Source organism: Lathamus discolor, chromosome Z (genome assembly GCF_037157495.1).
Source record: "Lathamus discolor isolate bLatDis1 chromosome Z, bLatDis1.hap1, whole genome shotgun sequence".
Classification (NCBI taxonomy): Eukaryota; Metazoa; Chordata; class Aves; order Psittaciformes; family Psittacidae; genus Lathamus; species Lathamus discolor.
In genome coordinates this window covers 80896752-80911115 of record NC_088909.1, presented here as the reverse complement: position 1 = coordinate 80911115, position 14364 = coordinate 80896752, and the positions used below count along the sequence as shown (strand labels likewise).

At 37.1% G+C, this 14364-nt stretch overlaps 1 protein-coding gene across 7 annotated transcripts in view; it reads left to right on the top strand.

Moving 5' to 3' along the window:
- KDM4C (lysine demethylase 4C) overlaps window positions 1-14364 on the top strand; it is a 261790-nt gene that overhangs the window by 188065 nt on the left and 59361 nt on the right. For 6 of the 7 annotated variants that reach the window (XM_065662339.1, XM_065662337.1, XM_065662336.1 and 3 more), the window contains one exon: window positions 695-803. In XM_065662339.1, the coding sequence (XP_065518411.1) occupies window positions 695-803 (109 nt within the window). Of the gene's footprint in view, window positions 1-694; window positions 804-7531; window positions 7592-14364 lie in introns of those variants that run through there. The other variant, XM_065662340.1, reaches the window with a different exon arrangement.

The following is a 14364-nucleotide window of genomic DNA, read 5'->3' as shown; positions in this document are numbered from 1 at the left end:
CAAGGAATGGAAATATTTCCTTTTCTTCAGATTTATTAGTTGACAACCCCCCAAAAAGATTTTAGAAGCAGTCTCAGGAGGCTACTCTTGATTAACATCATTGGCTTCTCTCTTTACATAGTATGCACACACTGTCAGACTGCTCAAAGAGATCCAGTTCGTGCTGGGAATTACAGTAAGAGTCTGATCAGTTTGCTGCTTCTATGCATTTGTGTCTGTAAACAGAAGGTCTTGATAGTATGCTTTGTTTTGCTCTTCAGTAGACTGTGACTGTGGTCATGTTTTGTTGCCTAAGTTACTCAGGTCTGAGTAATGTTAATCCAAAATGTTGTAGGTGATAAAACTGCACACAAATCAGTGTGGTCTTTACATATGCACCTGGGTAGCACAACTACAAAACCTTTATACTTAATAAATTGTACATGAAAGATGCTTAAAAAAAATGTTGCAATAAAACCTCAGTCTGAAAATATACTTACATGAAGTGGTAGTGTTGTAAGTTTTGTTAAATATGTTTCAAAGAAACCGAGGAGATCCTAGTAAGGAAAGATCTGGGGATGGTTGCGTTAAAAAAAAAAACAACCAACAAACAAACCAAAACTCCACACAGTAAGTAATGAAACATCTTAAACACTTGTATTTCTATAGGTTTTTTTTTTTTTTTGTGGTATTCTTGACTTGCCACTTTTCACAGGTGGGCACATGTAATATGTGCAGTTGCCATCCCAGAAGTCAGATTTGGTAATGTCACAGAACGTACTCCGATAGACACTAGCAGAATACCTTTGCAAAGATTAAAATTGGTGAGTAGTATATTCATATGTGCTTCGTATATTCTTTGCTATTAGGGTGTTCCAATATTTCAGATCTATTAAAAATTTGACTTGTGATGATTATTGCAAGGTGCATAATCAGTAAACTATTTTTAAGGTAAGGAATAAATAACCAGGGTTTTATCAGGATGGGCTTTTTTGACATATAATGGCAACTGATTAACACTGTTAAGAGCATTTGGTATTTTATCAAAAGGAGTTTGAACCTGCACTCTCTCAAAAAGACGAGTAACAAAATTTGACCAGTGTCAGCTGTGAAAGTTTCAGTTTTGGAACTGTATTGGTAGGGAAAGTATTGAAACCCAAACAGGCTGTGCATATCCCACAGTCCATATTTGTGAGGTCTTTTTATTATGTATTTTTGCCTCAAGGAACTATTTATGAAGATAAATGGATGTATGATCTGCTTGATATATGGTATCTGTACCATCTGTGGCAGAGAAATGCACAAAACAGTTCACACATTATAATGGATGGAAAAAACTGTTTTCCTGAGGAATTTCAAATGATGCTGGAAAACCTAAATGAAAGTGCATCAGCTACTAGCAGTTGCATCCTGTGTTACATCTAGAATAACTGTCATTCAAGAAGGCTGATGTACACAAGCAGTGTAAATACTCTGCTATGTGCAATATATATGATTATCCTCCTTGCTGTTTAGATCAGTTTTCTGGATCTGCCCCACACTATTTCCAAAGTGGTTTTTGGTCTGCCTAACCTTGTACTTGTTCATTTTGAACTATGAATCTTTGCATTATATTTTCATTTAATTATTTTTTGTATGTGTGTGGTATTTTGTAGTTGTATTTTTGTGGTTTTGTAGTTGTATTTCTAAATGTGGAGTTTAGGTTGTTTAAATTGATAGCCTTCTCTTCAAATGACAATCCATCCTACATTTCTGTTCAAAGTCCTAACACTTGTTTTCTCACATCCTTTAAAAAATGTCCTTTAAAAAATGCTTGAATTAATTCTAAATAATTGATTATGAAAGTATGGAGACAAAATTTGCGAAGTTACGTGATCTATGATTTCTACATCATTTCTGCTAGACAGGAAGAAGTTGTGTTAATCAGTTGTTTATCATTGAGAGCTTTTTCTTCTGTTCTTTCCTTCATGTGATAGAAGATTGCTTATAGTCCTTAATGCTTAAAGTTCTTAAAGACTACTTCAATATAAAATTACATTGAAGCACTAAGGATTGTATTAAGCTGTATATACTCTTTTGGTCTCCTGTGAGTCCCTGAATGTTTAGAAATGTAGTACTTACTTTCCATAAGTCTGTTTTTTAAAGTAAAAGAGGTTGTATTTTTTAATTGAATAAATATGGTGCAGAAGGAACTCAGCTCAGTACAATAAAAATGTGAGAAAATGTACTTTATAAAAGCCACAAATGTAGTATTGCTGCAGGTAGTGGACAGTCTTACTGTGAGGAAAGGAAGCAGTTTAGTCCTGGTTTGGCTCATTAAACCTTATTTTTCCGAGAATTAGTTCCTGACATTGAATTTATAATGAAATAGTTAGGCTTTTACTAATTTAAGGAAAGTAAGCAGTATGACCATTTTGAAAAGCTCTATAATGTTTTAATGTCAATAGACCAATAAAATAGTACTCCTTGGATAAAGGAGCTTTTGCTCTAGAAACACGAGAAGTCTGTCTGCTTTTAAATTCTGGCTTTTGTTGCCAATAATTTCCTGTATCTGATGGGTTAACTCTGGTTTGTTTCACAGTGAATATGCTAGCTAAACTGTCTCCTGAATAACATTTTGATATTCTGTATTAAAAAGAAATATTTAAGGAATATCTATTGGATGGAATTGCATGGATACTGCATATTTTATTTAAAGCCCTGTGTATTAGATGCTTTCTGTAAATTATTTTTCTTGTTTCCTGAAACTTGGGGTTCCTACTTCCCTAAAGGTTGCTGTCAATGACCTTATGTATACATGCCGCATCATTCTCAAACCAAATGTGATCCTTACTTTAGTCCTGAGTCCTGGTACTACAGAATACCAGCTATGCTCTCATACGGACTCACAGTGGGTTCTCTGCCTCAGGGGAACCCCAGGAATTATGTATAAATTTATTCTGTTCTCTATCTAGGAATTCCCGTGTCTTCTTCCCCGGTGCTGGCCCCCCTTACATTCTTACAGAATCATAGAATCAACTAGGTTGGAAAAGACCTTTAAGATGATCAAGTCCAACTATTGCCCCAATACTGCTAAGACCATCACTGAGCCATGTCACTGAGGGCCCAGTACGCTTCTCAGATTTGTGCTCTAGGCCCTTCACTAGCTTTGTTGAAGCTTCATTATCTTTCATTACTCTCTGTTATCGTATACTCCATAATTTGGAGTGGACAGAGGATGCCATGTGACCTGCTGTTAACTTCTTTGACATACTGAGCGTTACACTTTTTGATGTTAGCGCTAGGAATCTATGAGCAATTGATTTGGGCCAGTTTTCCTGTTGGAAATGGTAGGAATTGCCAGTTCTGTTCTTCAGCAGCCAATTCCTGCTTCACAGCTGTCCTATTTGTTAGGTTAAGGACATCTTTGTTCCATCATTCTCCATTATTCAGAGTTACAGAGTGTTCACTGTGTAAGCAAGGGCAAGTTTTTTACATTCTTTGTTAATACTGAGCCTTCATAAGCAATGATTTCTAATTAAAAAAAAATACATTTTGGGGCCTCTCTTTGTAATGCATTTTACGTTAAAGTATGGGATAGCTAATAAATGTGAGGTGCCTTACTATGCCATCCTTCCTTTATGAAATTGGGTTGGGATGGGTTTTGTTGATTTTTTTTTTTTTTAATGAGAAGGAAACAATGAAAAACAATTACAAAGGATAGATTACATTCTGCATGAAGCCATACCAGAACTAGATCTTACAATGCAGGAGCACTTAATTCTAGTAGTTTTAAACCTTTTCTTTCTCTCCCCTCCCTCCCTCTACCCCTTCTTTCCTCCATCCTTTCCCTCACATCCCCCTCTCTGAAATAGTAAGAAACCAATATAAGCAGAATGTGTACTGTTTTTGAAATCTGTAGAGGCTGAGCTGACATTTTCTTAAATGTAGCATCTACAAAGGAATATCAAAGAAGTCAGTGTTCTGTTTTTTACAAATAACATCTGTGCAAACATGAACATATCAGTAGGCTTTATAAGTTACCTAGTATGTATACTGATTGCTGTTAAATAGTTCTAATTCACTGCACATTTTGGGTTGAAATCAGTGTGTTTCCTGTCACTCCTGCATTATTCCTGTCTTCTTCCATTATCAGATATTCAGCATATACTCATTCCTCTCAGAATCAAGACTTGTATTATGCTTACAGTAGCTCATAGCTTTAAAATGCTATTGTGCAACTGTTTCATGTCTGTAAGTTGCTGGGGTTTTATAGAATGACAGAATGTTTTCATATTTCCCAAACTTTTTCCAATGGGTTACGTGTACACCCATGATACTGATGGACAGTAGACTTTTTATGTGCAAGCAAAAGGCCTCCCAGGCAACCTCATTGTAGACAGTATCCCACAAAGACGCTAAAACGTACAGATTCTCAACTTTACCTCTCTGTGACTATACCTTTTCCCTTTTACTTGAAACTTACGTAACCGGAAAAAAAGAGATTGTCCTGGTCTCTTTTGTCAGGGAGTCAGGCTTTCTTCCTTTATTTTAAACTCAGCCTGGACAGTCATATCCATCAGACACTTTTGAGTTCCAGTAGCTGTGTCAATGACAATCTGTGATTATCAAGCTAGGAAACAAGTATGTTGAATTCAGATGTTTACGCACAGATTCTCAAATTAAGAGGCTGAAGAGATATACCTTATCACACATTTTAAAACAATATCTTACATAAACTACAATATGCTGGCTGCTTTGCAGATACTCAGTTCTTCTATGTTTAACATGACATAAACAAGCATGAAAAGGTGGGAAATACACAAATGCCAGTTTAAATACTGTTTAATCACAGTGAAAATGTTAGAGAAGATAAAAAAGCAGGCAAAGTTGTAAAGAAGTGATGGTGTGGAGGGGGGCACATGAAAGTTGTCCAAACGTATATGCAGAATTTCAGCTAGTGACAATTTGAAATAAATGTGTGATTTGGAGGAGATTTTATGCCATTGTGAGTGTGGTGCGAGCTTCTATCCCAACACAGTTTAACAGCAACTAACAGCAACTAACAATTTCCAAAAAGTAGTTAAAGCTTAGGTTTCAAGCAGAGTTTAGCCTTATTAATTTATTTTTGCCTTATTCTGTATGTCCTTAAAGTCTTCTAGGAGAAACCTCGCTGTAAACAGCTTTTGAAAACCTATTTATCTTGACTGTGTATATGTATGAGGCTTTGGATCATAGAAAACAGACTGTGGGTTCCTGTGTGTGTGTAATAGTCAGTGATAAAACTCCATTTTACTTTGGGAAGGGAAAAGCTTTTCCCCAAGTACCTGGACAGTCTCTGCTTTCAAAAGAGTTTAATTACTCAGCTCTAATTATAAATATGAAATGTAGCTGCATGAAAGTCTCTGGAGGTGAAAAAGCCAGACTGACCTCTCAAACATAAACTTAGCCTTTAAAAGAAAGAGTAAGTACTCTCTTGTCTGTCATTTTCTTTTAATAAAAAATAGGACTTAAAAACAGAATTAAGTAAAAACACTATTATATGGCCAAGGAATCCAAGCCAACAAAAATATTGAGCCTAACGTCATTTACCCTTGTCAGATACGTGACTTGCAATGAACACTAGGCATTGTAAATGAGAGTGTTTAAATGTTTCATCTGTTACAAAAGAAACATTTAAATAGGATCATTAGCATATGTTCCTAAACCTAGATATTTAAGACTGCAACTCTAAATCATGTTTTGGATAGAATACATATCAACACAATAGCAAAATACATTATCTGCTTGTGATATTTGTTTTAAAATGCTTGGGTATTTGATGGTCTTTACAGGCAGACACTGCAATGATGTACTGAAACATGTACATAAGATGCCTTTGTTTCTTTATCAGTAGAGTTTCCTATTATTTTTACATTTGAAATCCTATTTCTCCAACAAAATAGAGGTAGAAAATGAGTTTTGGAATAGCTGAAGTTGCCCTGAAGCTTTTGATGACCTCAAATTTGTATTTGACAAGTGAACCGAGTATAAGCACAAGTGTACTCTGAGTGAGGAACATTATTTTGAAAAGAAATCTACACTGTGATGATGACTGATCTACAAGCCTTTCAGTGGCTTTATGGCTGAAGCCATAAAGTTCTTTTTAGAAGACTATACACTTTAAAATTTTCACCTGAAGGCAAATAATAGTGAGCTTGAAAGCCAAAAGATTATAGTATTGAAAGGTACATCAATTCTGAAAATACAGAGATTTCTCTGTGGTATGCCACTGAAGAATGGAATCAAAGCAAAAAATGTGTATGAGCTTTTAAAAGAATGAACATATATTGTCCTGCCTGTCATTCCATTTTAATGATGTAGGAAACCTAAAAAAAAAAAAAAATGGGATTAAAGACATTTGAGGACACTGCTCATCTTCTGTGTTCTAATTTGTAATGAAATTCATTTGTTAAACTGCAGTGGCGTAGCAGAACTATTACTGCAGCTGTGTTTGTGAAACAGTAAAGAAATACTTGCAGGGGTGTGTACCAGTGTTGCTATGCATTTCTGGTAATACAAAGAAGTATTGATTACTTTTCAACATTTACAAAATATTGCTGGAAGGGCAGTTGGGGAAAATCATTATACCATGTATACATTCACACATTAACTAACTCGTTGCACACATGCACAGGCAGTGTGAGCAAAACCGACAGGAATCTTGAGACATTTAAAAATATTTCCGAATAATTTAAAAATTGTTAATGAAATAGTTTAAATAGCATACTATATAAAAGTGTGCTATCTAAACTGAAAATTATGCAATAGTTCATAGTTGCAGTATATAATTCATTAAAAATGTGGTGACTCATTGCAATCATGTATCAAATATAGTTTAGTGTACGTGCTGTAGTCAGTGTTCATAAGATTTTTAATAAGTATGTTAGAAGAACGTACACTGCTGGCTAAATAGTACTTACTGTCAGAATAATTTGCTACAATGAGCAGATCCTATTGCAAACTGTCAAATTTGTATCTTGCAGCAGTACCACACTACCGAGTCTTATGAGAAATATGGAAAACATTAGATATGCGTGACTATAAATAATGTCTGAAGGCACAGACATTTTGTAAGAATGAAGGCAGTGTTTAAAATGTTAAGTAGTCCTCTGTATTTCTTATTTTCACAGAGGACTTTATGATCAAGAAAATGGATTTTTCCTATAAAAATCCTTTGAAATTTTTAAAGATTTGGGTGAATAATAGTCCATAATAAGATGTGTAGGTCTGTGTTTTGAAGTTCATCTCTGTCTATACAATATGTATTTGCATATAGGTGAGAAATCTCTTGTCTATAAAATATATATTTGTGTACAGGTGAGATAATGTATGTGGGGTTTTTTGTGTCCGCATGCAAATGGACAACAATGCAACAAGTGCATGGACAATAATGCAACAGGTGCATGAGAAAGGTAACTTACAAGTTAAACAGGTAGATGTCCACAGGCGAATGTCATTGAAAAGCTAAATTAGATGCTGAGTTTTGAATAGTATAAGAAGGTTGAGAGTGAAGAATCGTTTTGTTTTGCAGATAATATTCTACATTATCAAGCATGGAATAACTCCCTGAGCTCTAATTATTTGATGACAGGAAAGGACCAACTGGTTGGCAGGAGGATCATGTGTTATCTAAATGGTTTTACTTCGCATCAGTAAGAAAAAAGTAAATTTAGAATATTCTGACTTTTTAAAAATTATAAACCTGCTGAATTTATTTACTTTATTTTGGCTTACTTTATTTAAATTACCTGATAAAGCTTTCAAGAAGGGTTTGCATGCTTTAAAGTTCAGAGCCCACTTCCAATTATGATTTGAGTATTTGTAGATAGTAATACCAAAAGAGCAAAAGTGGTTGTGCTTGTATGTCATAGCAAAGCTCATTTTTTTACTGTTGCTTGTTTGAAAGGTGTTCAAATTGTATCAGTAAGGTAGCAGATCCTATCAGGATCTCGTACCATGGTAACTGATTTGAACTTTGCAGATATTTAGTACTGGGTCAGTCACTTCGTGGCTTAGCTTGCCTTTCTGTTTGTTGATACTGGTGTCACTAGTTTCTGAGAAGAATACTGTCTGAAACCTATGTAAGATTATACCAATACAGTGTTGCTAAGTGTTACTTTATGTCCCAGGGAATATTAATCATGGGTGCTGGTGGAAATTGGATTTATTTATAAATTAAATGTTTAGATTGCAGGTTTTTTGAGCCTTAATTTTCTGTTTTAATTGCACATAAAGTTTTTCTGTAGAAAGACATTTGATTTAGAAAATGATAAATCATGCTGAACACATGAGAATTAAAATGGCCAGGAAAGGGACAGAAACATGTCTGCTGATGTAAGTGTAGTACTAGCAAGGATTACATGTTTCCAGCATATGCAAAATTAAGTAATTTTTAGAAAACTGGGAGAAAGAAAATAGACACCAGGATTGTATCTGTAAGAAAATACTTTGGAGACAGCGTAATTTTGGAGGCTATGTCTCTGATCACCCATACACATGATATAGAGGCACTTTTATATTTGTTTTTGTTGTTGCTTATGTTGTTTTTGTAGTGGCTGTATACACATCAAACCAACATACTTGAAAACCTAAATTTAAATTGTCAAGGGAAAGCTATTTTGCCAGCTTGGCTTGGCAACTACAACATTCAGTTCCCTCAGGACCCTGAGGTGCACCTCGTTGTGTCCCATGGATTTGATGTGTTCAGGTTCCTCAGATGGTCTTGAACCTGATCTGATCTTACAGTGGGAGAGACTTCAGTCCCCCAGTCCCTGGCTTGGGAGACATGGGAAGAGTGATTACCAGTGAAAACTGGGGCAGAAAAAGTTACTGAGTACTTCAGCCAACATGTTGTCACTAGTTCTTTCACATTTATTGTGGAGTAGTGCATTTTCTTTAATCTTCCTTTTCTGACCAGCGTGTCTGTAGAATGTGTTCTTATTATTCTTTGTGTCCCTTTCCAAATTGAGCTCCAGCTGTGCCTTAGCTTTCCCAATCCCATCCCTACACATCCAGGCAGTGTCCCTGTATTCTTCCCAGGAAACATGTCCCTGGTTCCACTGCCTGTGCATATCTTCCTTACATTTTGATTTGACCAGTTGTGCTCGTGTCCTGCACCCTTGCCTGATTGCTTACACATGGGAATTGAGAGCTCTTGTGCTCCAAGAAAAATGTGCTTAAAGAGCTGCCGGCTCTGTTCTGCTCCTTTATCCCTAAGGGCAGTTTCTCTGGAAGTCCCATCCTGTAATTCCCTAAACAACTGGAAGTTTGCTCTCCTAAAATTCAAGGTCTTGGCCTTACTCTTCACCTGGCCCATACCCCTCGAGATTGTGAATTCCACCAGAGCATGATGACTCCAGCCCAGGCTGCCTCCAGTCTTGACCTCTCCAATTAGTTCATCTGGTTTGGTGAGCAGTGGGCCCAGTAATGCTCCTCTTCTTGTTGGGTCATGTCTCACCTGGATTAAGTAGTTATTCTTGATGCTCCAGGGCTTCTGGGCTGCTTAGAGCTTGCTGTGCTGCTTTCCCAGCAGACATCAGGGTGACTGAAGTCCTGCAGCTGGATCAAAGCCTGTGAGTGTGGTGCTTCCTGCAGTGAAAGTAAGAATGCTTCAGCACCAGGGTCCTCTTGATTAGGTGGCAAGTAGTAAACATCAACGATGAGGCTTCCTTTCTTGGCTTGGCCCCTGATTTTCACCCACAAACTCTCAACCTGATCACTGCTGTTTTTCAAAGACAACACTCTGCAGTCAATTAATTAATTAATTTATTTTTACGTAGAAGGCAAACCCCCCAGTTCTCCTTCCTTACCTGTCCCTTCTGAACAGTTTGTAGCCACTGGTTGCAGTTCTCCAGCCATGTAATTTCCCCTACCAAGTTTCAGTGATAGCGATTAGATCATAGCTTTCCAGCTGTGCAGTCACTTCCTACTCTTTCTGCTTACTTGTGCTACATGGTATCTAAAGATTTGGTGTGCCTTAGGGATAGAATGATGAGTAATTGCTAAATTAATTATTTGGACATAATTGGAAGTAGTTGGAAACTCAGTTCTGTGAGAATGATTAGCTTTCAGAGGTTAAGTTTGGATTTTTAGTACTTCAAGCCACTTTTTTCTCGTCATTTTTAAAGTTCTGTGCCGCAAGGCAGTGCTGTGGTGATTCTTGGAATGTTATTGTAAGAGCTGTTGCCTGAAGTGAAGAAGGTCCAATTCAGGTTATAAGCTTAAGAACCTGTCTAACAGGTTCATATTAGTTGTTCTTTATGATGCTGACTGCTATTTGAAATAACGTTTGTAAGGAGCTGCTGCAGAAAGTAGTAACTTGAGTTAAGCATCAAATTCTGGAGATTTGAAGTAACTCAAGTTAATGTTAATTGTAAACAGCAAGGAATGATTGCTGAACTGTTGCCAGAGATTGCCTTTTTCCAGGATTTAAAGTAGCTCTCTGAGAGCTTTCTTTGCATGCAGTTTCCAAGAAAATGGATAAGGTATCTCTTTTAGGTAAGTTTTATTACTGGAAAAAATGGCACATTCATTTAGAGACTAGTGATTTGTCCTCCTTTTGTCACCCCACTTTCTTTACAGTGGGGTGCTTTTAAGAGTCACTTATTTTATCCTGCTGTTTTATTTTGCCATCCCATTGTTATCAGAAGAAGGTATGGTCTCTTAGATAGCCACAGCTTAAACTATAGATGAGTGAAATTACCCCAAATGACAGAACATTTTGTTTCTGGAGGATTGGCATGTTTTCTGCTATATACATAGTGATGTGAGATCATTTGCTAGGCACATCCAGTATGTTTAACTGTGTGGTCTTCAGGAACAGATGCATGTTGTTTTCATTACCGGCAAGCATTACATCTGTCTTGTCAGCTCTGAACTTAAGCAGCTTACTTATTCCTTGCACCTTATCACAGCAGGGCACTTGGCAAGCTGAGAGACTACACTGTCCAAGTCTGACAAATGTAAGTCATAAAGCGATGTCAACATCGTAATGATGGCACTGCAGCCTACATCATCTTCCAAATTCTCCAGTAGGCTATGTGCTATAGAGTGACACTGTATGACAGAAAGTTCTCTTTGTGGACAGTGTTGCTGTCTGTTTTTTCAGCAAAGGTGTCCAAAGGTGCCATAACAAAATCATACCAGAATTGGTGTAAATAAAGTTCATAATGTGAGCAATGAATATGTTACCTTCCTGTTGCATAGAATTTAACTTTATGAAACTGGGCACATACAAGGGTATATAAATACAACTAGAGACTCTGGAAAATAGCTTAAACTGGGTTTAAAAAATTATATATTCCTCTGCCTTTTGGACATCAGAGCAGTAGCAGATGAGTTCTTGTGCAAGTGTATTTACAGTGTTTGTAAGTCAGTTGCAGAGGCAGGCAGCTCCGAACCCAGGTCCATCTGCAGCAGAGTGGCATATATTGGCTCACAGCAGGGTTTCCTGAGGCAGGGAAACGCCAGGGCAGCAGAAAGACCCACCAGCTCTCGCAAGAGACACTGACGAGGCCTGGGTGTTGCCAGAACTGCAGCCACTGGCGTACTTACACAAAGCATCCTAGGGAGCACAACAACCAGGGCATGGCACTGCAGTTTGTGCAGCAGAAGGGCATGCAGGAAGGGTGTCATCACCCTATCAGCTCAAAAGGTGAGTTCAGTTGGTGGTCATCATGCTTCTAGGAAGAACTTGGTTATGGCATCCCTGGGAGAAAGCTGTGCCCTCTGCACTCAGTGATGTGGCTACCAGACAGAGCTCCCACCCATGGAAACATGCTGCTGCCCAGCACTTAGGCTGCAGGGCCTGCCCGGAGCCTTTCACTGGTAATTGGTGGCAGTAGTGAAAACAGCTGTGTCAGGTGTGACCAAGCACCGCCTAGTGGCAAAGCTACATGAGGAAGCAGAAAGGTTGGAGGAGCATCAGTGAATCTGAGAAAGAGAGATTGGTGATATCATTCTGCCTTTTCTGAGACAGAAGCAGGAATGATGCTCTTGATGTGGAAGCTCAGTCAGTTGATGATGTGGATAGTGGTCCATTTATACCAGAGGTGGTGTTGCTAAAGTAAAAGACTACCGCACCTGTATCAAGACCTTCTCCACAAGGAAGAAAAGGCAGGTATAGTTGATTCGCTTTTGAGGGGAACAGAGGGTACAATACACTGGACAGACCCTCCTTTTTTAGGGAAGTCTGCTGGCTCCTTGAGGCCCAGCTTAAGGACATCACTAGGAAACCTAGCCTAGTACAGCCCTTGGGCTATTACCCGTTACTGCTCTGGTGTTTTGCTGGAGCTCATGCTGTTTGTGAAAGTGATCATGTTGTACTGATTCCTTCTCAGAATGGAGAACTGGGCTCAAAAACTTGGGTAGTAGCTTTCCACCCTGTTTTTCATTCAGAACATTAATTAAAACTGACCGTTCCTGTAGTTTCAGTTTTGACCATAAAAAAATTCATTGAAAAATGTTGTTTATGTTTTCCTAGAGCATTTGTGCCACTCTGAATTTCTGAACAAATTGTAAAGTACGCCTTGAATCTATCCATCTGCTTTCTGTACTCCACAAGTCTAATGTAGTTTTATTGACAATGACTACTTTTTGCTTTTCAGCCTTCATTTAAATAGGATATCAGATTGGAGTGTAGGAGGTTGACAGTTACCATTCAACTTTTTGGTGATTATTTTTAATAAAAGGAATGTTGGATTTCTGGATACAGTGCAATTTTAATGAAATAATGAGCTTCCTGACTACAGCAGGCTGAGGTTTGTGTGATTTCTGCAGTGATGAATTGACTGTGTCAAACTTTCCAATCTAGCCTAGTGAAATATTTTACTATGAAAGTTTAATTTTCATTCTTTATTTATGAAAGCAGTAGTACTGTCACAATGTGTTATCATGCAAGTGCCATTTTGTGTGATTTATTTTAATGAGTGTCACTTGTTGATATGTTTAGTGATTTTTGACCCATATTTAGTGCCAAAACCTCTAAATGTTCTGAAATAGTCTGCCATTGTGTTTTTTTTCTTAAATCCACGCATAACACGTATGCAGTTGTATCTTATCTCAAAAGCTGCAGTAGTAGTTTGTTAGATACGGTGGGGCAAAAGAGTTTTACCCTGCTTTTTGTGTTTTTTTTTTTTTTTCTGGAGAGACCTCATACTTAACAAAAGCAACTGTAACAGTTTTCAAAATAGTCATTTATGTAACTTTTCTAAAGAAGCTATCAAAATGCTTCTTCTCTAAGAAACGGCATTAACTCATGCTCATTTGGGACTGGGGGATATACAGCGCATTGCTTCTTTACAGCAAGTGTAGCTTATAGGCGGTATCTATACTTGAAGTTCAGGAAATTTAAAGGTGTAACATGTACAGGTGAGTAAAAGTGAGTGTTTGATAGTGTTCTGAGACGTTTAGTTAGGGTAATATTGTAGACTATGTACTTCAAGCCAGTGATTAAAAAAAAGAAAAACAAACTGAAAAGTGTACCACAAATGGCATATATGCACTGTATTTTTATTTCAATGCATTTTTTTTTGATTTAACAAATAAAATTACAAAGTTATCAGTAAAAAACTTCTTTTTTATCACATTTCTGTCACTCTCTTGAAAGCTGGTATCATTATGCTATTCTGTCTCTTCGGACTGATACAAGGCTGAATATAAAGCATTGTTACAATTTATTAGTTCATATATGTCCCTTTATGCATAAATTATGATTATTGTTTTAATAAATGAGGATTGGTGTTTGCAAATATTTCAGTTTTGCACAGTACAGTTTTCCCAGATTCGTAAGGTTCTGCAATCCTTAAAATTGCACTCATAAAAATAAAGAGAGAACCTTCTATGAGTAACATAAAGCATTTAGTAGCAAAACAATAAAAATATGCAGAGGTCAGACAACCTAGCCTGAAGGAGGACCCCACAAAAGATGTATAGATGTATAGTTCCTTCGCACTGTGTTGATCTAAAGTTAAGGTATTGCCTTTTTCTGTTCCACTATAATAATCTGCATCGCTGAAGGCAGCTATTCAAAACTTCTTAGAGCTATAAAAAAGTAAACTGTGATGCCAGGCAGCAGTCATGTTCACCCTATTGCTCCAGTAAAATATTTCTTCTGATATGTAACGTACAATTATGGTACTGTTATTGTCACTGAACAAGTATGCAGTTCTGTGTGTTTGAGGTGTCTGGGCAACTCTCATAAATCTTCAAAAGCTTGGTGATACTTAATAAGTATAATTTGGTAGAATAATAGTTGTGTTGCCTTTGCTGAGAATTAAGACAGTGATTCTTAGGAATTGCATACCTAGAAAAATAAACCATCCTTATTGATATAAATCAATGCTGGTACAGCTGGAATTCCTCACA